The 24,687-nt window shown below is 49.6% G+C and overlaps 1 protein-coding gene across 1 annotated transcript in view; it reads right to left on the reverse strand.

Moving 5' to 3' along the window:
• Nucleotides 1-3,415: 3,415 nt before the first annotated feature.
• cxadr (CXADR Ig-like cell adhesion molecule) overlaps nt 3,416-24,687 on the reverse strand; it is a 30,737-nt gene continuing 9,465 nt past the window's right edge. The window contains exons 2-7 of the mRNA XM_056594420.1: nt 16,377-16,546; nt 11,388-11,589; nt 7,632-7,787; nt 6,938-7,060; nt 5,967-6,105; nt 3,416-3,757 (exon numbers count right to left, since the gene is read on the reverse strand). Of these exons, the coding sequence (XP_056450395.1) occupies nt 3,448-3,757; nt 5,967-6,105; nt 6,938-7,060; nt 7,632-7,787; nt 11,388-11,589; nt 16,377-16,546 (1,100 nt within the window). The 3' untranslated portion in view covers nt 3,416-3,447. The remainder of the gene's footprint in view (nt 3,758-5,966; nt 6,106-6,937; nt 7,061-7,631; nt 7,788-11,387; nt 11,590-16,376; nt 16,547-24,687) is intronic.

A 24,687-nucleotide genomic window follows, 5' to 3' on the forward strand; every position in this document is an offset into this window, starting at 1 on the left:
GACGTCGCTCTGCAAGTGATGGAAATGTCGAGGGAGATGATCCGACATGATCTATCCTCGGGTTAAGAATTAAAAACGAACACGTATTGGTCCTTCCCATAACACATTCTGTGTAGTTAATTAGCCAGCCAATTCCGCACGGTGTTGATTACCCGTGGCCTGCAAAGCAAATAATTACCCAGCGCATTAACTAAGGGATATTGGCTGTAATTGATGGGGAGACTGAATGTGAGGTCCCTGATGTGTGCAAAGTCCACAAATAGCCGGTGGAAATAAGGGAGCGTATGTGTGGTGTGCTACATGTGTCATGAGGGTGAAAGCACAAAGAGCTAGCATGGTCGATGCTCAGGTTAGGGGAAGAAGAAGATGGCGGCTTTGCGTCCGGGTCTGTCTGCTTCATTGATTAATCGCAGTCATTAAGTGGTTGGAAAGCCAGCTCACCTGTTGTTGAGGGGGAGGTGGGCGAGATCACTGATTGAAATTAATCACAGTCATAGGAAGTGGAGGGTTGGAGGTGGAAGGAGGGGGGGGCAGGCAGGGATGGGGAGAGAGAAAATCGTTGTTGTTTTTTATGGTTAGGCTGCCTGGGTATAAAAATAAACATTACCTTTCTTTCGTTTTTGTTTGTGGAATTTTATTATTCAAAAATACAGCACAAAAAAAGATCAAACACACAAAATAAAAAAAAAGATAAGCATAACGGTTTTCACATGGTGTGCAAACCTTCATGATCCTCATACTATATTAGTACGCTCATTTAGAAGCTACGGTTAATATCATTAGGATTCCACCAGTCTTTACCAGGTGGGAGGGAGAGGGAGGGAGGGAGAGGGAGGGGGGAGGGTGGGGTTGTTGTCTATTCCCCAGGGCTCTGTTCAGCTATATAAACCAAGATGCTACAGCAGTCGGCAGGTTTTACAGCCCATCTGGGGCCGCAGTGTTGTGTAGGTGGAAATAGGGTTGGTTACGTGTAGAAAAACGGAGTGACGCTAAGTTAACAGGAAGGACTTCGACAGCCGTCACATTCCCGGTAAGGCAAACAACAAAACAGGGCCCCTTCCCGCTGTAGTCGGAGAGGCATCTGATCCAGGCTGACAGGACCCCCTCCCTCGCTCCCTCCCCCCCTCCCTCCCCCTCCCTTCTAATGAGGGTTGTGGTGGGCACAGCACTGCAGAGCATGGTATATACACACAAACATTGATCATCTCATTAAGACTGTTGTTTGGGATTAGGTATTATGTTATTTCCATTCCGCAGAATGAAACCTAGAGCCCAGAACCAATGTAGGTCATGGGAGAAAAAAAGCACGGATATTAATGAACTTAAAAATAGGAGGAAATATTCTTTTCTGAGGCAGGAGAGGGGGGGAATAAAAGACAATGCCCAAATAAGGCCCAGTGGACCGGAACCATGGACCAGCCGCAGCTGTGTACCGAATAAAATACACACAAAAAAAAAAATCATGGCAACGGGGGACAAGGCACAATGGATATCGAAAAAATATGGAAAATGAGAAAATGGTTTATGTGTGTTTGCATGTGTGTTTAGTTTGTGGGGAGGGGGGGAGGGGGGGAGGGAGATGAGGTGGACAATGTGCGGTGATTGGCCTCCATTTTCTAATCTTCTGTGCAACAATACAAACCGATATGGTTTTCAAAGAGAGATTGGAACGAACAACAGTTCTCTCTCTCCCTCTTCTGGTGACCACGCCTGCTTCAAACACCCTGAACCGTAGTGTAAACAAACTCAAAACGAGTCTACACACACAGTACACACACTTGCACAAACACACAAAAACACTGCTGGGTCTCGGTTCACCTTCTTTTGTCGGGCGTCTATTCTTTAACGTCGTCACGTGCGCTTTCGGTCGCCCTCTTTGTATTCCGCCTTACAAAGTCCAATTAGTGCGGCGGCGGCGGCGGCGGGGGGATTTGGTATTGACCGCGGGGAGGGAAGGTTAATCAAGATATTGGCTGCCTGTAATGCAAGTGCAAAAGGGAGGATTAAGTACGTCAGGCCTTTGGGCCGGGGTCGCGGGCGCTCCAGATGATAAATTAACACGGGCCGCGGAGCTCCTGCTAATAAGGTGTGTATCTGCGTGTCTCTGTGCGTTCGCGTCGGTTGGATGGGAGGGGGGGGGGGAGGGGGGGGTCTAGCTTCAGTCAAACCCGCTTAGCTGTGATTGCCTAGTGAACCTTGCGGTCTACTTTGTCCCCACTAATTTCCAACGCACTGCCCTCTCTCCCTCTTGCACCCCCATTGCGAGGAGGGGCGATGTTCTCCAATTGTTTTCAAGCTAAGCCGGTACACATGAGTCCACCAATGGCAAGCAGCGGTGAGTTGCTCCACCTCGCGAGCGCCCAATCCCCTCTGCCTCCCCCCCCCCCCCCCCACCCTGTAGGGAACCTGAAACTGGACGATTCAAACTGCTGCTCTCTCATTCGCAGCGAGCTGACCTCCATGTCCCAGGGGCTGGTTAACAATGCAAACGCCATCTATGTAGAGAGCGAGAACGTGATCCGACTCCATGTGTGGCTGCTTGGATTCCTTCAGATAGAACCGGTTCCTTCGTTAGTAGTCTTACTGTGGCTCAAACCCCTTCATATATTTAAGCCTTCATTGTTAGGAATTGAAAAATTCAGAATGCATGGAACTGAAAAAAGATGAATTCCAATGGTTCACAGAGAACATGGTTAAAATAATAACAATAAGAGTGTCCCCCCAACGGGTATTTCATCATTGTGGGCAGCAAATCAATAGTTGCTTAAATACACCTAACCCCACCACTGTGTGCTATTGACATTCCTGCACAAAGCACACAGTTGCAATCTGCATTCCTATACCTACATACATACATGCATAGAGCTGTATACATATGCCTGGCCCAAAGAGGGGCCACGGTCACTTCTTCAACACGTCACCATAGAAAGGGCCATCTAGAATTGATAAAAACGACAACATGCGTTCCACTATATACAATAAAATCTGAAGGGTACGTTCATCACATCTCACGCCCCTTCTATTTCGTTTCATGTGAGAAAGGTCCCAAAAAGTAAAGAGTGATAAAAGCAGTATCATTTGTGTTGTCGGTATAAAGTTAATGTGTTCCAAAGTGGGTTGTTGTTGTGTTTTTGGAGCTTCTGGCCGTGTTGCTTCTCCTTCACCAGAAAAACACAATGGAACCAGGCCTCCGCAGAAGAAAGTCGAAAGTCTCCCCGCGTTTGGAAATAGACAAAAAAGAGCAACAAGTCAGGCCTAGCTCGCCCGGCGCTCCTTCTCCGGCTGTCCACATCGGATGGTGTCCCATTCAATCCCCTCTTCCCTCCCTCCCGCCCCTCCCATCCCTCCCCCCTCCCATCCCATCCCAGTCCGTCAGCACATTCTCTCCCTCCCCGCCTCCCCCCGACCACCACCCCCGGGGCAGACAGTCGAGGACTCCGGGCCTGGCTACACGATGGAGCCGTCCCTGTTCTGGGCGGGGATCATCACGGCGATGCCTCCCATGCGGCTGAGGTTGGGCCCGGCCACCCTGGGCGCGGGGGCCGGGGCCGGGGCGGTGAAGATGGGCGTGGCCATGGGGGCCCGGCTGGGCGGCCTGTCGAAGTCCTCGGACGAGGGGATCTTGTCGTACTGGGGCTTGAGGGCGTACTCGTGCAGGTTGGAGGGCGTCATGGAGCCCAGCGAGGAGCGGTGGCTGCCCACGCTGGTGAAGCTGCGGGCCGTCGACACGCGGCTCTTGGGCGGCGGCACGTCCTCCCTGGGGTGGTGGGTGGTGAGGATGGAGAGCAGGGAGGGGAGGAGGAGGGAGAGGGAAGGATGGAGGGATGGAGAGGTGGAGGATGGCCAATAGAGGGGAAAGGGGGGAGGAGGGAGAGGGGGAGAGGGGTAGAGAGGGGAGGGGTGGAGAAAGGGAGGGGTGGAGAGGTGGAAAGGGGAGAGGTGGAGATGGGGAGAGGATGGGGGGGCAGGGGAGGGCAGGCGGAGGAAAAGATAACAAGACGAAGGTCAGTCAACAAGGCCGTGTTTGTTTTCCCTTAACGCTCACTTTCACATGCTCACATGGGAATCAAGAGCGATCGATGGAACAGGGGATTGAAAAATGTGTTTTGCCGTGAGAGTGAATCACAGGCGTCGACCTGATAAAAGAGAGCAGAGGACTGGTGACTCGGTGGGCATCCGCTACCAGACAAGCAGGCAGTGACTGAGACGCAGCCTGCGGGGGACATTTACAGCAGCACCCTGCACTCCCTCTGGCCGCCACATTAACAGCCAATAAGCGGCAGTGATGAGTGAGTTAAGAGCTGCACCACAACGGGCCGGAGGGGGCCGTCGGCCTCTGTTAGTTAGACAGGAGGCTCAGCGGTGGGCGCCGGTCTGTACTAAGCTGTGTGCGTGTGGTAATCCTCTTTGTGGTACAGTATGAGCGAGGGGCGTTGTGCTTTTGGTTCTGATCCAGCCCACAACAGGGCTGCCCCTGGCCCGGAGGTGGGTGGGGGGAGGGAGAGAGATTAAGAGGAAGAGAGAGACACACAGGTGTGTATTAATAAAAAGGTCAATGCGAACAAGTATATTAAATGATGATGTGCAGAAATGCCTTGACTTAAGGGTCCCTCAGGCTACCGCGTGTATGCACACAATTGTTAAAATCTCTCCAATTCAAGTGTCTAGTGTGCTCTCATTTCGTCAAGCTTTCGTTTCCTTTGTTTGATGTTTGACTGGTATAGACCTACGGGTACTCTATTAATTACATTGTCTTCTTCCAGCAGTGGTATAATGGCAGCTGACTGGAGAATTAGTGCAATCTACTGCTTATATCGCTGAATCAAGTCCAAATATAAGCATTTTCTTTTTGCAGATTTTCCAAAAACGGTAATACTGTGCGTTTCATTTAAATGAAAGCATTCCTCCAGACCGAGATAGACAGAGATGGAGATTGCAAGAGACGGCGAGTAAGAGACAGATCTAGAGAGACAGACGGACGGAGCTAGTGAAAGAGGTCATTTTGCAAAAGAGATGGACACGTTGCCCAGCCAGACTCAGCATGGGACGGGTGGGAGTGGGTTCACCGGTCCAGGCGGTCAGCCACAGGACGCTCAGAGCAAACAAAGCTTTCAAACTGATTACCACAGCTGTTTCTATGAGGATGGAAGGGGGGTGGGGGGAGGGAAACCGCTGATGGAGCGACAACCCTTTTCATTGCTATTGAAGCTCTGCGAGTATGCTTGGGTGAGAGACATAGACAGAAAGAGACAGATGCAGAGAGAGAGAGAGAGAGAGAGAGACAGAGAGAAATACTGGACATGTGTTGAACCCTTCCCACAGAAGGTCAAAGGGGTAAACACAGGTGAAGCTCATAAATGAATAGTGGATTTATGACTGCCGTAAACTATGATTACTGTAATTTGGTTGATTATTATTGTCTGGCTGTTCACATCCATTTGGTGTTTTAATGTGCCCGATTGCGGACGACATTGTGATCACTGATGGCTCTGCTAAACCAACTTGCATGGGAAAGAACAACAAGGAGGGCTATCACATCCGTCGATCTGTCGGTGCCGCGGGTGTGTCGTTTTAATCTAAAGATAATGTGTTGCCTCAGTGCAGGGCTTCTGTGAATGAGGCAACTGACGCAAAACTGAGACAGTAACAATCAAGAGCCCAGGAGTCACCCTCGCCCGAGCCTTGACGCATTTTGATATTTTAGTGGCTGAATCGCCGGTGGCTCCCAGCAGTTCCTCTGTGATAGGGCCGACTCTGGATGGTAACGCTCTCAGATAAGGAATGAGGTTGAAGTCGGATTCCACATGGCAAATCAGACGGCAAATCCGCGGCTTTATACATCAGAATAGTGTTAATGCAGAAAAAAGAAATCTGCAGATTTTGTCTTTTGTTTAATTTCAGATCCCGTTGGAACTATTTATAAAGGGTTCCGCTTGTGTGCGTGTGCGTTTGTGCGGGGGCCTCACCTTATCTCGTTGCAGATCTCCTTCTCGTACTTCTTCTTCTGGCGTGCGCGGCAGCAGCAGACGAGGATGACTGCGAGGATGATGAGGAACAGCAGAACGCCGATGATAGCGCCTGCGATGATGCCCGCGGTGTTGGGGGCTTCAAACAAAACAGAAAAACAATGTTAGTGTCAGTGATGATGTTTGTGGTGGGTTACAAGTTCTTTTTTTGATACATTTTTGGTGTATTGGGTTGAGTGAGTTATTTTGAAAGAAATCCTGAAAACATTTTTGCAGGGATTGTTTTTCGTTTTCATGCTCGAGGATAAAAATGATCAATAAAACCTTCACCTAGATAATACTCTACATACCTCTGAAAGGTAATGCCTGTTTTTAATGCTATGGATTTACAATCAACAACCTAACCTACCCTTGTAACCTTCATCGCTTAAGGGGTGTGTACATGACGTCACATCGTAATGACGCCCGCCATATTGGGAGCAGAAGACTACAGTGATCGTTATTGTGTTGGTAGGTAGCAAATGTTTTTTTAGGTCAATGTTTCGTTTATAAATCGTGAGGTGATTTGTCATTACGAGGGGAGACAGAAGTAGATCATCGCCATCCTCAGCCCCTCTCTGCTCAGGGGACCGGCCAACTGAAGCGCCCGGCTTGGTGGGTGTTCAGTAGGGTCGGGGGGGGGGGGACATATTATACCACCAGGTGCGAGTGTGATTAGCCATTACAAGCCGTTTTCAAAATGTGCAGCTTCTGACATCACAGGTGGGCGTGTCCACCTTGATGTGTGCTGGATGGATCAGCCTGCCAGCCTACCCAGTGGACCGAAGCAAACGTTGCTCATCTATCCGTCACACATCAGGGTGGACACGCCCACCTGTGATGTCAGAGGCTGCACATTTTCAACACGGCTTGTAATGGTGGTACAACACGTCCCCTTTAAGGGGGGATAAGGGGGAGGTGTGGGTCCTTACGTGGGGTGACGTTGAGGTGCAGGATGCATTCCTCCGAGCCCACCAGGTTCTTGGCCCTGCAGCGGTACGTCCCCGACACGCTGGCCGACGCGTTCCTGACGTTGACGGTGCCTCCGACTGGGTCTGCGGAGAGGGATTTTTGTTATTTATTTAGCGAATGCAAATTTCTCAAGCCAAGCAGTAGGCCACTGATTGGCTTGATCCAAATTGATCTACATTTTGGAGGGTGATTAGACCTCCTTTCAGTCTTTGGAGAGAGCAGGCTTCCCTCTTTGCAGAGAGGGAGAGAGAGGCAGACAACTCTGGTGTGAGAGAGAGCGAGCCATGTGACTATTTACATTATATATTTAACGTGTGTGTGAAGTCAACAGATGGCTCACACCCGGCAGCCAAAGTGGTGTTTACGCGGCTGGATGATTTTCCATCATATTTTTTTATATTTTAAGTGTTGAAGTGATAAGAGAAAAAGTGTGTGTGTGTGTTGAAGTAATAAAAGAGAAAAGGTGTGTGTTTGTTGGAAGTAATAAAAGGGAAAGATGTGTGTGTGCTGAAGTTCTAAGAGAGAAAAATGTGTTTGTGTGCGTGTGTTGAAGTAATAAGAGGGAAAAAGTGTGAGTGTGTTGAAGGGATAAGAGATGAAAAGTGTGTGTTGAAGTAATAAGAGAGAAAAGGTGTGTGTGTGTGTGCGCGTTACCCAGCACGGCGGAGGCGGGGAGCAGCTTGCTGTCGCTGATCTTCTCCCAGATGTACTGCAGGGGGTTGGTTCCCTGGGCGGACACGCATCTCAACATCATGTCCTTGCCCACCTCGGTGGGGCCCTCAGCGTAGCACCGGGGCCGGGAGGGCTTCTCTGTGGACAACACACGGCGGGAGGGCCGGGCGGTGAGCGGGGGCAGACGACGCCAGGTGGACAACACCAGGTGGAGTCCATATTAGACAACAAGACTCACAGACACATGCCCCAAAACACACACACACACACTCACGTTGTGAGCACACACACATGGTCGCCCCCCCCCCCCCCCCCCCTCACAGTGCCAGCCATCAGGATAATGACAGCAGTCATCAGGGTAATTGATACAGCTGCTGTCATTACAGGTGCTGTCACTCAGGATAATGGCAGATTGGCGGTCATGGGACGGGAGACGTAGCCAGCAACACACACACACACACACACACACACACACACACACACACACACACACACACACACACACACACACACACACACACACACACACACACACACACACACACACACACACACACACACACACACACACACACACACACACTGGGGGAAGGGGTTGGTGGTCAGAGTAAAACCTGTGCAAACAAACACACGGTTTCTGCTCTGGCAGGAGATGAAAAGGGAATTTGAAAAACTAACAAACATCCAGAGCCCTAAATTAAAGGCAGACTGAGCCCGGCTGAGGGGTGCAGACCTGGGCTGAGCCGAGATCTAGTAGCAGGGGGGGTCGCGGTGTGTGGGGTGGGACTGGAGGGGGGGGGGTTGAAAGAGGTAGGAGAAATAGGCGTGGGGGTCGGAGGTTGTAAAAGACAATCCATAATGCCAGTATGTCTGTGTGTGCGCACGCATGTGTGTGTTTGTGCAGGACTTTGCTTTGTGTGGTGTGTACCATGTCCACAGAGCGCGAGGCTATGACATCACGGTGCAGTAATATGCCCTGGATCAACAGACCCCTGGCCAAGTCTGACAGAGGCAGCCAGCCAGGACGTTGTCCGTCTGTCAGCAGTGGCGGCGGCGGCGGTGGTGGTGGTGGTGGTGGGGCCGGGAGAGAGGAACTGCAGGGATTAACACCAGACAGACAGCTCTGTCCCCTCCAGTCTCTATCCCCTACCCGCCCCCACAACTAATCTAATCTACACCCTGGAGTGTGGATGGAAGGGCGCGGGTCAGAGTCGAGCGAGAAGAGGAGATATTAAAACAAGTGCCGATGGATGGATGGATGGGAGGGGGGGGTATAAGAGGGAAGGGGTGGTGGTGAGCCGGGGGGGGCGGGTTCGACATAGCAAGGCTGTGTAGCTCATCACTCAACGGCCCGTCATTTTATCATGAGAGGAGGGAGCAGTGGTGGATGTTTGCAGCACGCACGCACGCACGCACGCACGCACGCACGCACGCACGCACGCACGCACGCACGCACGCACGCACGCACGCACGCACGCACGCACGCACGCACGCACGCACGCACGCACGCACGCACGCACGCACGCACGCACGCACACGCACGCACACGCACACCGGTAAATGTCAGCCGTGATGTTGACATTTTGAACACTTCTTTTAAAAATGGTGAAAGTCAACTCCGGAGGAGCCGTGACACGTGGCTCCTCGCATTAGCCCCACCGTTCACTTGTCCGATTTATACGCGAGATATGACAGCGAGAGGCGCGGGGGGGGGCGAGGTCAACCTCCAGGGGGTCAGCGACCGGGCATTGGGGTCCCCGGGCCGGAAGGGGGGGGGGGGGGGAGAGTGGAGAGAGAGAGAGAGAGAGAGAGAGACGGTGGGCCTTACCGTCATCATGAGCTCTCCCGGAGCCATATAGAAATAAATCAATACATACACGAGCACGAGAACACGAGACATCCGGGGAGAGATTAACGAGAGGTACGAGGCTGCGCCGGGTGGCCATGTCGCGGTGCTCTTCGTTGTGTTTACGAGTGGCGGGGAGGCCGTGAGCGGCGGTTTACCGCGGGCTGATGACCAACTCGAGTCCAATCAACTATCCCCCCACCTTTTCCTCCCCCTGCTGCTGAAAGAGGATTGGCTGTCGGTGGCCTGTGTTGCGGTGTGCCCGCGATGAGCGTCAACCAGCAGAGACCTTAAGTGATTGTGTGGAGCGCACTCGGAGTAAGGAAGAGGATCGAGTGTTTGTGAGAGGCGGCCGACGTGGCCCCAGAGTGGAACGTCACGCTGGTCAACAGGTGGGCCCTCGACCGAGGTTAACTTCTCTGTCTCAGCTCAACCGGCCCGGCATAAACAAACACACGGAGGGGGGGGGGGGGGGGGTCATCCCATCTCCCTGAAAGACCGCCGTCCCCCTCCTGCTGTCCCCTTGCCTTTGGATCCAAGGGCACCTGACAACACTAGATCCACACGCGGCTCCATGAGCATGTCTAAGTGTGCAGCACCACACGTCTCTGTGTGTGTGCGTCTCAGGGCCCCTGTTGTTGGAGGGTGTCCAGCAGGATCAACGTGAAGGTGAACTGCAGAGCAGGCAGGATGTCCTACCGTCTTCTTGTCACTGTTAATGAATACCTCCATCCCTGGGGTCAATATCCTGCAGGCTGTCAGCCGTTGTGCCTTCCAGCCATCAGCTCTCTCTCTGGCTCTCTAGCTCGCTCTCCCGCAAACACAAACTCTGCAGTGGCGCATGTTAGAGGTCAAACTCTCTCTATACATACACAGACAAATAAGTGTAATCTATTATCTATATTAATTCGGCAGTTGAGCTCACCTTCCCCTAAAGGAAAAACATTTTTTTCAAGGTTGTATTCAATTTAAATGCGAACACAGATCTATATTGAGCTAAAGCGTCAAAACAAGCAGGCTTTCAAAGTCCATTGGTTTTCTAGATTCCAATTGGCGGCTTTTTGCTAAACCTGTCAGTCGAAGAGTACAACTTTTGGCACACAGCACAAATATGAGATGAGAAAGTGCTGGCGTCCGCCATTTTGTGCGTGCAGCTATTGTTACCATATGCAAATGGTGGATGGTTTCACGGGTTAGAGTGAGTGTACTTCTTTTACCGTCACGAGTCAGGAGATTGAACGAGGAAGTAAGAGAGAAAGAGTGAGTGTGTGTTTGTGCGTGTGTGTGTGCCTAGGGTGATGAACTTGGTTACGTAACTTGATGATGCATCGCCCTTCTCATGCTGCATGGTCCAAACGCTAGCAGAGTGTCTCACTCAATGCAAAACATGTCATCATGTGTCACTTCATAAGTGAGCAGGCAAACAAGCCTGGGGAGAACCCAGGAATGTGTGTGGGGTCAATACGCAAACTATGCTTGTGTCATCACCTCCGTCATACATCATAAACTCATTAAACCCTTCCGCCTTTTATTTGGTACTAGTTTTGTTTCACAAGTTATATCGAAGTTCCAAACGCTGCTCAGGTAAATCCACTTGCGGAAGATTCCGGTATATTCAATTCATATTTACACATGCCAAGTGTAGATACAAGGATAGAGTGTGCTCTAGAAAACGTAAAGATGTAAACGATTTCGAGGAAGTTGTGGCGAATTGGACGTGGGAAATATTCTCGGTTGACCTTCCCCAGAAAGAGCGGAGAAGATATAGACTTCTCGTCCTCCGATAGCAACGGAAAACAAACGCAATAAATCGTGATAAGAGCGTTGCATTAAAAACCCAGACGGTGAACCTGACTTCCGATGCCCTTCGGCGGAACACGGTCGGCACTCACCCATGACGGTGAGCAGGATCTTGCGGCTGCGTACCCCGGGGGCCTTCTTCACCTTGCACTGGTACGTGCCCGTGTCCGTCGAGCGCAGCCCCGTCAGGTTGATGGAGGCGTCGCCGTTCTTGGGGTCGGCCGAGTTGAAGTGGACGCGACCCTTCATGACAGGGTAATCCTCGAAGGCCCGGTCGCCGGAATAAAGGATCACCTACGGATCGAGGGGAGAGAGAGTGGGTGGATTTAAATAAAAAACCGTCTAAAGAGATGCATACTGGTCCCAATGAACCAACCTGATGCCTCGCATTGAACCAACCACAGCAGCATGGATGTGTATTAGTCTGGAACCGCTCAGTTAAACAGGCCGGGCTACGAGGCCTCTTGACGCTATTTGATAAACCCACAATCAATGCCTCAATGGTGCCCTTTGCAGTCATTGAATTAACCCCCCCCCCCCCCCCCCGCCATATTCGAAAATATGGTTGTGATTGGCATGACCGAGGCCAGGTATGCTGGTATTCTGTCAGAACGGGAGGGAACCCAGATACATATGCCGAGCAAATAAAACACAAGCTAGCACTGTGGTTCCCAGGCTACCAAACAAATGCTTAGAGAGAGAGAGAGTAACCGGGGAGAAAGAGAAAGTTTGTATCTCCCCGGTACCCTTCAGCTTGGCAGCCTGAACTTGTTAAAAGCCAATTCGTGCTGCCCAGGTATGGACATGGAACAAACAAAGCCACCACTGTTGGGAGCAAAATCAACAGCTGCTGTGTCAACAAAGAGTCATGCCCCACAGCCCCTGACACTGCCCCGCCCCCCCACCCCCCCCCCCCCCGCGATCAACCCGCTCCACCAAAACCTGCTTGGCGCCGCTAGGCTACACGGAAATGCCAGTAAACAAGTGCCAGGTTATCAGCCAACAAGGCCTCAGGACTTGGCCAATAACTCAAAACATACCAAACACAAAAACAAAAGGAGGAAAGACGAAAAGGATGAACAATTCCAAATCCTCCTCAGTCTGGCACATATTTCCTATCCATTTTGTTTCTGAACCGCCCCCCCCCCCCCCCCCCCCCCCCTTGCCTCACCATCAAGCTGAGCTCCACGATCAGGAGCCCAAACCTCCGTACCCGAGGGTAGGAGAAGAGGAGCAGGAATTAATAACAACTGAGACAAGCCAAAATGAACATGAACATGCATAATCAACCGGGCTGGGGGGGGAGGGAAGGGGCTTTATTAAAGTGAAGAAGGAAAACAGAACCAGCGGGGGGTCTCCTCGGTGTGCGTGTGCAGAGGGCAAGAGCTGCCTTCTGCTGCTCCGCTCCCAACGGGAGCGTCGGGCCGTTGTTTTGGAGCTCAAAAACAAATGGAGACTGGCAGGCGGTGTACATCTTGTACGCATTAGCCACATAAACAGGTAACAGGGGAAAATTCCACCTGGCTCCCAGAGGACACGGGGGGTGGGGGGGCTGAGGGTGGAGGGCGGGGTGGGGGCGCGCATAATCTCCCAGGGCTGACTGGGAGAGCATCGGCAGTATTAATGTCGAGACGAGGCCACGGGAGGAGGAAATGAAATTGCCCTGGAGGCGAGGAGATGACAAGAGCTCCTCCCCTCACTCAGAAGAAATAAAACCCACAGTGAAAAAAGAACAAACAACTCCGCAGACATGTGCGCCGTTAACCGTACACAGGGAGTCTCCGGTGGACTACAGCGGATACCGACACATGCTTCATAAACACACGCACGCACGGGTAATGAAAAGCACAAGGGCGAACGCCTGGGAGAGCAGGCGCGTGTGGTAATGTAAGGACAGCGTCGGCGACCTCCACAGGTGTCACCGAGGTGGGAGCCCTGTGCTGCCGATTTGTACCCAGCACCACACAGCCTTGTGGGGGGAGGGAGTCATAAAGATGTCTCCCCTGGGCGCCTTGTGTCTGGCACCGAGGACACAACATGTACACAGACGGGGAATGGAAAGGGAGGCGGAGAGAGCGGTGGAGAGACAAGAGAAATAGGGCGGGGACAATTTGAGAGGCAAAACAGAGTAGCCACACACACATAGACACACACACACACACTCAGAAAGACCTATTCTATTGACGTCCTGCCGCTTCCTACTTCACATATGACATAGCAGCTCTGCGCCTCCAAGGTTAAAGCGTGAACAGAAAATAAATAAAAGACTTGCCGCGAATGACTGCGGTGACCTCAACGGCAGCCGTGGCCGGTCGGAAACGCTGCAAAGCGTGGCAGGCGAGCCAATTCATCCCCCTGATATGTGACAGACGACAGAGAACAATTCACCCTCGACCGACGCCGTCTGTGCCCAAAACCCTCAGAGGCTCGTTGCATACAAATTTGTGTCGCCTCGTCCTGGGCAATGAAATGGCAGCAAGGCTTTATGTCAAAACACAGCAGCAGCAGCTGGAGGCATGACACATTGTTGTTGAAGTGTTGCCCCGCTGCAACAGACACCACCTCCTATTATTTACTGCATCAGATGGTGGTATTTTTTTTCATTACTTTTTTTTCTGTTTGTTTTGATGCATGCCCTCTGCATTGTCCTCCCAGTGATGGTGAACGCCCTACTTTATAAAAGAGAAGCATGCAGCTCAGCCATGAGAACCAAATGCTAATGATGGCTACTGTAGGCATGCCTGGCATCCCGCATTGAAAAGCCCAAACAAAGCGGCCCGCATTAACCGTGCTCTACTGGCCACCAAAAGACCCTCATGATATGTATGCTATGTCAGATGAAGAGCCCTGGTTATGAATAGACTGGGCGGTGGCTTCGTTCCCCACTGCATCAAACCAACAAACACTTTCACTCTGATGTATGGCTATGTGGTTGATTTCGTACATCTCGAAATGTGGGTGGTATTTGCTGGCTTTTGGACGTCATCAATCAAGTCTGTAGCAGAGACAGCTATGTATAAGCTACAGTGAGCAAGCATATGCAGTTGTCTGCAGCCCATGTCATTCATGTTAGGAGTTATGAGGCAAAGGGCTTTGTTTACTGATGATGTTATGCACCAGATCATTGCTACGAGTGTTGAACAGATCATAGCTCTGATCATAGCGCTTGCTTGGTCCCCAAATGCATTTTCTTGTACAGATTAGTGGAATCTCACGCCCTGTGAACAACAGATCATCATCATCTTCGTCATCGTCATGTCTCTGGGCCTCCGGAACCCTCTGGGTCCTAAATTCAGTCATCCTCCTTATCTCTGTGTCCAGCCAAGAAGCTCTGTGTCCTAATCGCATTGTCTGGGCGCTGTCACATGAACTAAGCCGCCACAGGAAATTAATAGGCAGCTAATTAGTTAAATTACTCTGCATGGAACTCTGGACTGGGCAATGATTATGCAAATAATGTGTGTGTGAATAAAGTTAAAATCAATGAGCATGACGGTGCTCGGAGGGCGATGTTTATCAAACGTGAAAGTCTGCCGTGGTTTCGGCCATTCCGAGGGGCATCGCCAATGACCTTGAGGATGCAAATCTCAATGTTATAGTAAATAAACTACACCATGATTAATAACATCTGCATACATACTCAAAGAGCCTGTGGCAGGGAAATCGCCCATATTGTACTCTAATTAAATAATGAGCACAAACAAGGAGGGATATTACAATAGGGGACTTATTATAATTGATTACTGAATGAAGACCATAAATTAAAAAGCAGCCATGCTGACTCCCTCCCCTTGTCATCTCCCCTCCGCCTTTTCTCCCAGTTAATGTGTTCAGCTTCGTATTGTACGTACAACCAAGTAGGTCACAAGCGACAATAGTGGTGTAATTGGAATAGCCCCTGATTTCCTACCAGGATGGCGCCCTGGGAATGAGCCAGACTGGGTCAGAGGGGGAAACATGGAATTAACGAGATATAGGTGTGACTATGAGAGAATCTCCCCCATGATGGAATGCTGATCCATTTCAAGTTTGGGCCAAATAACTATTGGCCAGACAACCGTCCACCATTTGGGTGCGGGGAGTCCACAACAATTGGTTGCGTGAGGCAGGGATCCATGGGGGGGGGGGGGGTCAATGAAGGGAGCCGCTCTCTGGGACCGATGAGGCCACTAGGGGTCCAGAACCTGTAACAGGAGCCACCAGTGTTCCCACTGTGGGAGTGCAACCAAGGTGAACGCTCCCACACACACCCAAGTCAGGTTACTGTTGCTCTCCATACACTTACGTTGAATGGTTTCAAGGAATTTGCCGTTTAATCATCGTGCGAGAAATTAACATATTGTGAGGAAAAAAGGCCTGTGTAGCCCTGGGGTTGTGTATGCAGAGGTTCCCAACTGGTGGGTCGCGACCCATATGTTGGTCCTGCGGGACAGCTTTAGAAAGAAGCCCATGAACTTGCAAATGTTTCAATGTTAATTCATGTTTCTATGGCTATTTAATTGAGTTTAGCCCCAATTCTCGCTGATTTTTGTTGGTTCAATGTTTTTAACAATACACGATGGAAGTGTTGCTTACTGCAATAATAAGTACATTTTACGTACAAGTACACATGTTCGGTCCTGAGGCTAGACCAATTGAAAACCACTGGTGTGTATTATTTCAAACCAAAGACACTGCCAGAGGTAGTTTCATATACACTATCACGCATGCGTGTGGAAGCATTTAAGACATTTGCCTTCCCTCCAAACATTATACATTATCAAGTGGGCATTCAAGAACAAAGTCTCACACATCGAAATCTGTCCCATCCAAACAGACACGCATTGAATCCACACGGGAGGAATTCAATTCTTCCACTTAACAAAAGGAAAGTACACATCCTGGGCTGGCGTATCGAAAGGTTTCTTTTGTCAATTGACAAAAGAAACCTTTAAATAGGCATGCAGCAGCACCACCATTTATTAGACTGATTGAAAATACTGATATTCAATCTGTTCCTGGAATCTGATCCTGCACAACGAGACATTCAGGGAGAGAAAACACAACTTGATCATTGTCAAAGTCAACCACACCCGACTCACCACTTTGTCTTCCTTCTGGTTGTCGGAGGCCAGCAAGCTCCACTCGATGTCCAGGGGGGCCAGGTCGTCAGGGCCCAGGGTGAACTGGCACTCCAGCTTCACCGTTTGTCCACTGGCTCTTTCAATGGTCGATGGGCCTGTGATGGCCAGCTCCAGACCAGAGGCCAGCCCTGAGTGGACAGAGACAGACACACCGAATGTTGAAATCTTCTTAGCAGCCGCATATCGTGGTAGAGCCACATGTATCATGACAGATGGCAGAATAAGTTTTTATTTTAAGAATTTCCGATTTAGCTCTGCAACGATTGTCTTCTCATTGGTATTCATTTTGGCAGTCAGCCTTTGGAGTCCATGTTAGGATGGTCATGTTGATCTTTAACTTTATAGTCAGCCAAGCATAAAAATGTTAAGAGCAAAAGCATGTAATGGCCCCACATAACACATCACTGACAGATTCAGCTTAACAGAGCCGGCTCTGTTTGATTAGGAATGGCTTCATTGAATCCTGAGGCAATTGCTCGGCTAATTCCACATGTCTTTCAAGGATATTTATTTGAATGTTTAATGACACCCTTGCATAGCACTTCAAAATTGTGTCGTTTTCAAATGTAATTTATACAGTCAGGGGGGAAAATAAACGAAAATCAAGTGGAACATTCATGAATTTATCTATATTCAAATACATTTCTGTATGCATCTACATAAAGAGTGTGTCCAATCAACCAAACAGCAAACAGAGGACCCCTGCGCATTTATTCTTAGAAATGCATGCACATAATTTTCTTGTGACATCAACTGGGGCTAAGAGTCTCTATTGAATAAGAGATTTAGGCTGAGCCAAGCAACACTCCCTGTAGAGAATGGAGTTGTCACATGCTGGCTAGATGCACTAAAATCCTTATGACAGCCTGCCGCCATCCACTTAACCAGGGTGGGGGAATACATCATTGCTAAAGTAATGTCATCTTTCCCAAAAGATTGGCTGCTAGAGTGGAGCACGTACGTACGCACGCACGCACGCACGCAGTAGTAGTCAAGGCGGGGAAAAAAGCTTTAGGTGTCAGATTGTTCTATGTTTTGTCCTACCTCATAGCACAAAGCAAAAAACCAAATGGTATGTGGACAGAAAACAGAATTATCTACAAATAATGATCCCCTACCATATTTTTTTTTTTTTTATATACACACCAAAATCTCTGAATTGTGCAATGTTTACTTCCTCTGCTAGCAGACTGCTTGAATAAAAGAAAGTTGAATCTGCTTTTTAAAAACCAAGTGGAATATGGTGCTTCCAGAACCTGTTGGTGAGGGGGGTAGATGCTGGGGCAGGGGGCACAGGGGGCGATCAGGTGAAGGACCCTGCCTCCTCTCATGACCATCAGCGCGGTATACATGCCATAAAAAAAAAATGCAGCATTGCTCTGGGCAACGGCACAGACAGCTCAGTTTAAAAAACGCACCCAAACCCACATACAGAGTGACAATCTCGGTCACGCCCGCCCCGATTCTTGAGGCCTCCCCCGACGCCTTTGAGCATTTGATACAGTCGCCCAGAAGCTTTTCCCTGCGCCCACTATGAGCGCAAACACCGCTGGCGTCGCATCAGGTCCCGCGGCTGGCGACAGACGCCCTTGATGGGAGCCATCCATCGCGTTGAGGAACGGCCAGGCGAGCTAAGACGGCGAGAGAGTGAGAGCGAGTATCGTAGTGGAGGAGACAATCCGACGTACGCATCCGTCAATGTCAGAAAGGAAGCCTGGGTTGGCATTCCGCGAGACACAGAGCCACGCGATGCATCAAGAGGGTTTTTACAAGGGGAGCTGGGGGAGATTTAGGGCGGCAGCGAACGGTTGTGGAGAAAGAAATAACGCGCCGCAAAAAGGAGTGTGACGCTTAGGGTATTTATTTCTGTCACTTTCATCCCCGACTTTCCCGTACAATCAAGGAAAGGGCAGGAGTGATCTCTGCCGCCATTTGTATCCATTACCGGATAAGACGGAGCACCTCGCTCATATCCGAGGTGAGATGAAATATGAACGGCATCTTCGGCCTGACTGGCTCACAAAATCTTGCCGTAGGGCTCAGGTAAAAAGGGTCACGATAAAGATAAGCCGTGTGCATGTGTGTCCGTGGGTTACGTTAGATCAAATAAATACCGTGACAATCAGTGATTTAAATATGGTTCACACCGAGTGCACATCAGCCCGTTTGAGACCATTAAAAGAAGGATGTTATGTGCATACATTTCAATTCGGACAACGGGAAGAAAAAACGTGCAGAGGATGAGGCAACAGAGGGTCACCCATGTTGGAAGCAGGCCAACTCCTTGCCACAACACAGCCAAGGTCAACCAGTTCATTGCATGCATGCGCCTGTCTTAAGGTAGACTGGAAGGGATCGAAAATCTATTTTTTTCCAGCATCAAAAATGGCAAAAGCTAATACAGTACCTACTTAAGCAGGTAGAAACTAGGCTGGCCCTGATCATTTGAATGTGTTATTCAAATATCGAGTCTCTGGTGGTTGCTATTTCGGTATTCTTGTTTAGTTATTAAATTACATTGTTCCTTTTTTTTTTTTCAGTCACGTCTAACAAACAGAGGCTGGTAGAAGGTAAGCATCCTGAACATGACTTCATACAATTAATTTAATTTGAAAGAGGATTTTTTTACTTTGCAATGTGAAAGTTCATAATATTAGCACATTTAGTTCTACGGTCTAAACGAAGCCGGAGACCTTGGTTCAATTTCATTGATTAATTCATTGATTAAAATAGCCGAAATTACCCAAAGCTTGAAATCCCACTAAATACAGCCTCCTATTAAATTCAGTAGAATTTATTTATGAAAGGGATCTTCCTGAAATCACATCAAGAAGAAGAAGAAGAGAGAAGTAGAAGAAGACATATTAGACAATATAATTCAGCATGCATGTTAAATATGTATCAGAGTGGGACAAGCAGGTTCTACAATGGTAAACCCCAAGGGTAATGAGGCATTTGAAGAGAAAGACAACACACTTTTTCCACCTTTACATACAGGTGCACAGATGGCCGCCCATTGGTGTGCTAAACACAAATTGATAACAGAGATGTAACCAAGCCCTGAGACAACTTTCCTTTAATCATTTTAACTAACTCGTCAAAAGAAGACAGCTGTACTATCTCTGGACAGAGGCAGCGCAGAGATAAAGAAAATAATGAATTCAAAATATGACAAGGTTTTTTTCGCTCAACAATATCCGGGAAAAGGACCATCAGCGGTTGCTCTAAAGCGCCCGGTCGAGGAGGGGGCTTGTGTAGACTGATGGTTCTGCAGGAACCAGACCGTAGCACACAGGTATGACTCCCCCGCCTAGTTCTTCAGGAAATAACCTTCGACCGTCAGCAGCTGACTCACAGCTGGACAAAAAACATAAAATGCCTTAGTGCCTTAAAAAAAAGTTAATGATTAACGATCCAGGTAGTCTGGGAGAAAAACCATCAGCCATTGCCTGTGTGGCTGGAATGCCTTGGCTCATAATCTACGGCAGCCCATATAGCAGGGAGGGGATTTATTCAGAGTAAAAGGCACCACTGCCAAAGCAAACAGACCATGGTCCCAGACGGAAGCACAGGCTGATAATAGTCATTATTGACCAGTCCAAGGGAATGTGGGACCAATATGAGAAACACGCTCCTGGTAAACAGTGGGCAGCCGAGCTGGGAGCGACATTGCAGCAGGACGGAAATAAATTCACACACAGTATTACAACACGCACACATGATTAAACATCAGCAGTGTGAGAACATCTAGTGTTTACACTGCTAGATACTACGCATGGGTGTTTAGTAGCAGAGCCGCGCTGCTTTGTGGGGGAGGCATGTGCATTTGTTAATTAAAAAGGTTTGCCTCAATACCCATTCACGGCGCTGGGTGTCCGTCTGTGTGTGCATTCCTTGGCCAGCGAGTCCTCTCCCGATCCCCGTCTGACACAGCACTTCCCCCGTCAGCGACGCTGGCCCGGAGACCGGGAATGTGGGGGTGTCAGACCCCCAACCTAATGCCCTGCGCCTCATCACTCTTGGCCCATTCTCTCCCTCTCTCAAACCCGCCCCCCCCACACACACACACACCCCTGATTGTGACGAGCGAATCCCTTTGCCCCCAAATCCCCTCCCCAGTCTTGCTGATGGTACGCCGCCACTCCACCAACCAGACCCCTTCCCCTTTTATCGCCATACAATGGGAAGTGAATCCCGTCTCCTAGCAACCAGATCTTTACACACAAAGACAGAGAGACAGGGAGAGAGAGAGAGAGAGACATAGAGAGCGAGAGATTCTGAAGAGAATAGGAAGAGATTGGTGTTTGGAGGTGTTCTTATGCCACTAGGAATACATCAAGGACAGACCACTCAATGCAATATAAAGTAGCTCCATTCAAAAGATGAATGAGGCAAAGACAGAAATATTCCCCAAACGTTAACAACTTAGACTTTCCATGGATAGAATCCGCTATTTGAAAGCCTGCTCGGATTAGTCTGAGTCAGTGAAGTGTGCACATGCCTCGAAATAAAGACCTTTTTATACAGGAGTGATTTGTCACAAGGTTTCCAGGTGGACGGTAGGATAAGGCAGGCTGAGAAAGCTGTAGCCCCGTGGGGACAGCCACGATGACCCCACGTTGCGGGCCAGACAGCCACGGTGCTCAGTTCCCTCCAATGAACCCTCTGGGGCCGGGCCGAGGGGAAAGGCCATCCAAGCTCTTGGTTGTGGCAGCGCTGGATCGTAAGCCTCTTTCACCGGGGCTGACCTTTCACCACCAGAGAGCACTCCTGGGGGTCAGGGGGGCTTTCGATAAAGCCAGGACATACCGAAAGGAGGAGAGGGTGGGCTCACTGGGCTGTATCCATTTCTGTCTCGCATGGCCGAGCCGTAGTGAACGAGACGAGAAAGGATGACTGAATGCGCTGGGTCATGTGGGCGGTTTACGGGGCATCCACGCATTCATGACCCATTAACGGGTAAAAGCCTTTTGTCATCCGAGTTCGGGCCCGACAAACTAAAATGCTAGGTGCAGCTTTCCCGTGCTTTGGGAGGTGACAAAACTTTAAGGGGGACAGGGTTTCAGTGGAGGGGTTACACTCCACAAATCCATGTGGAAGGGCTAATGAGGAGACCTGCTGAGCTCACATCCTGCCCTCAAAAACACCTGAATGGAGAAAAGGAACCAACTAGTGACAGAGTGCAAGTTATTTTTGGGATGAGTGAAGAGAAGCCAACCGATAAGCGGGTGGTTAGCGGGGCCACCATTCAGGAAAAAAAAAGAAAGCAGGGGACTGATGGTTAAGGGGTTCGTGTGGAACAGGGCTGAAAACACATGCAGTCATGCACCTTTATTGACATGCGTGCCAGAGGCAGTGGTCACACAGGAACTACCCCGAGAGCTGCGAAAGTAATACATCAATAAATGAATACATGAATAAAATGGAAGCTGGAATGGAAGAAAAGCTCAATAAAGAAGCAATGAAAAGGGGATTTGGAACGCTCGTCCCAGGGTCCCCTCTGGGAGAACTATTCATTTCCAACAATCTGCGAGCTCGCGCCGAGCTCCGAGGTTTATCAAGTGGTGCGGACGAGGCGGGGGCCGTTCAGCCACACTGATAGCGATGTAATGCAGGCCGAGAGATCTGGCCGCCATGTTGAGCCTCCCGTCAATTCCCGGAGCGCACGACCCGACGGCCGTTTTAACACAATTGTACATTAACCGACGAGGACTTTCCCGCCTCAGCTTTAAACAGCCTTTTTTATTTTTATTTTTTTACAGGGAGCCGCGGAGATGGAAGTGGGGGGGGCTTTGGTTATTGGCGGTGTTATGAGCGTCTAGAGGCCAACCACACTAACCGTCATTATTCTAATCAGATTAGGTCAACATGAATCCCCTTCATAGCTAAATCCTTGACCTACCGGTGGCTTAGGAATCCCAATTTATAAATAAATACAGAGAGATTGGGGTGGCTGCTCGTCATGCAGCGAGACAACAGACAAGGTCTATTGATATGTGTAACTGCGGGGAATAATATATGGAATGAACACATAACCACTGTTCTTCTCCCGGGCATAGACTGTGTAATGAGCGACACATGGCAGAGTATACAAGGAAGAGGCGGCAGGAAATGTTTTTATTCCTTAATACATGGTTAATCTGTTCATCAGAATTCATTTTGCGTGCAGAGTTCCTCACGGCTCAGCCTCTGGGAAGCGTACAGGTTTATTTATAGGCAGTGCATTACCATTTCACAAGGCGCAGGCCAGTGGATTCAAGCATCTGCTGCTTGTCTAACCTCCCTCTCCACCAAAAGCCACCGTCCGGGAGCCTGACACAAACCATTGCCACCAACCTTCTCCCCACCCCCATGAAGAAAGCTTCTTTATCTGAAAGCACCCTGAGGAGTGAGATAACAATGTCCCTGTTCCAGAGACTCTCACTTGTTACCCCCAGTTTGAGAAACTCAAACCCCGCCCACGCAGTGCCCAACACACACACACACACAGTCTCACACACACACAGTCACACACACACACAGTCACACACACACACACACACACACACACACACACACACACACACACACACACACACACACACACACACACACACACACACACACACACACACACACACACACACACACACACACACACACACACACACACACACACACACACACCTGTGCGTCAAGACTCATGGGAGCCCAGGCAGGGATACATAGTGCGCTGGCTGGCGATAATACAGGGCCTGTTCCCGTCATGGAGCCGATAGGCGAGAGGCCATCTCAGGCAGCAACGCAGATAGCACCTTATAAACAGCCTGCTGATAGCAACCCCATAACAAACAGGAAGAAGAAGGACAACAACGGGGGGAAAAAACACACAACAGCAGCAACAAAGAGACAGTGTAGCACTGCCAGGAGCAAATTAAAGAGTATAAAAGGGAGAATATGGAGGCGTTGCATAGGAGGTGTCCCCTGAGATGTGTTGCCTTGGCAAATGCACCTTGTAGATGTTGTGCGGCTGGAAGAGCGGCTTGCCAGCGTGTTTTCATTTCAGAGAGCGAAGCCGGTTGTTTAATTACAAAAGCATGTCATCCACGCTTCCACAGGGGGGGGTGCGTTTGTGTGCGTGTGCGTGAGGGTTTGCGTGCATGTTTGTGTGGAGAGGACCTTGTAGTTTGCCCACAAACAATCCCATAAATGTTCATTAAACAACACTAAGCTGGATTTGTGAAGAATTATAAATAGAAGACGTTCAATCCAACCATTTGCATGTCAACATGGACCCACGGTGTGAGACCAATCGGAGACACTGTGTTTAGGTTGGCTCGTAGACCCGAAACCAAACAACGTTTCAGTTCAGCTGGCATTCATTAATGATTGACTACTGCTTGGTAAAGAGACATTCCATCTCAGCGGATAGAGTCAACAGCCTGGTGATCCGGTAAATATAAAAATGTACTTTACTTCGAACGGCACAATAATTGACAATTGTTTTATGATTGGAAAGTGACTGAATGTTTTGAAAAGAGTCTCAGAGCCATGAGGGCTCTCAATGCTTTTGGGAAGCAACCACCTGGCCTAAAGAAAATCCTTAGAGGAGCACTACAGTAGAGCTGGGCACGCTGAAGTGACTGTTGAGAGGGGGGAGTAGGGGGTTGGGACTGATGGGGTCGGGGGTGACGCTTTACGACATTGTATACCCTCACATTTTCCCAGGGAACCCCTTCTAATCCCAGTGCACAGCACGGCAGCCGACTCAGCCGATCCCTCTCTCACACAGTGCTAAAAGGACACTTTTAACAGCCCCTCTTAAAACAAGCGTCATATTATAATGCAATTTGAGTAAAAAAATAATTAATCAATCAACACTCCACTGTGCATTTGCAAGTTTGTATTTAACAGCAGATTATTTTCTCTTTGGAAGCTGAAGCACGAGGAGGAACTTTAAGGGAAGGCAGATGGGTATCTCTGTGCAGCGCTTTCCAAGTGTTCACTGTGAAGCAAGAAATGAAAGCCACATGTCTCACAGGGGTGTAGTCACAGGTCCGTTTTGCTGAGGAAACCTGTCATACTCTATTCAATCCCCCCTCTCCCAGAGCAAATAAAGTCTGTGATATCCTGTCGGACAGACCCCCCGTTTATCACCCGGTTAGACCCCCAGAGTGAAAGCATCTACCCGGTAAATTTCAGCCAGCATGGCTGCACAGTAATCTACTTGGGTCGTACACTACTCTGTCAGACTCTGGCCTTTGCCCGTGCCCCCAGGAGCACAATGCCA

This window comes from Gadus chalcogrammus, chromosome 7, assembly GCF_026213295.1.
Source record: "Gadus chalcogrammus isolate NIFS_2021 chromosome 7, NIFS_Gcha_1.0, whole genome shotgun sequence".
Taxonomy (NCBI): domain Eukaryota; kingdom Metazoa; phylum Chordata; class Actinopteri; order Gadiformes; family Gadidae; genus Gadus; species Gadus chalcogrammus.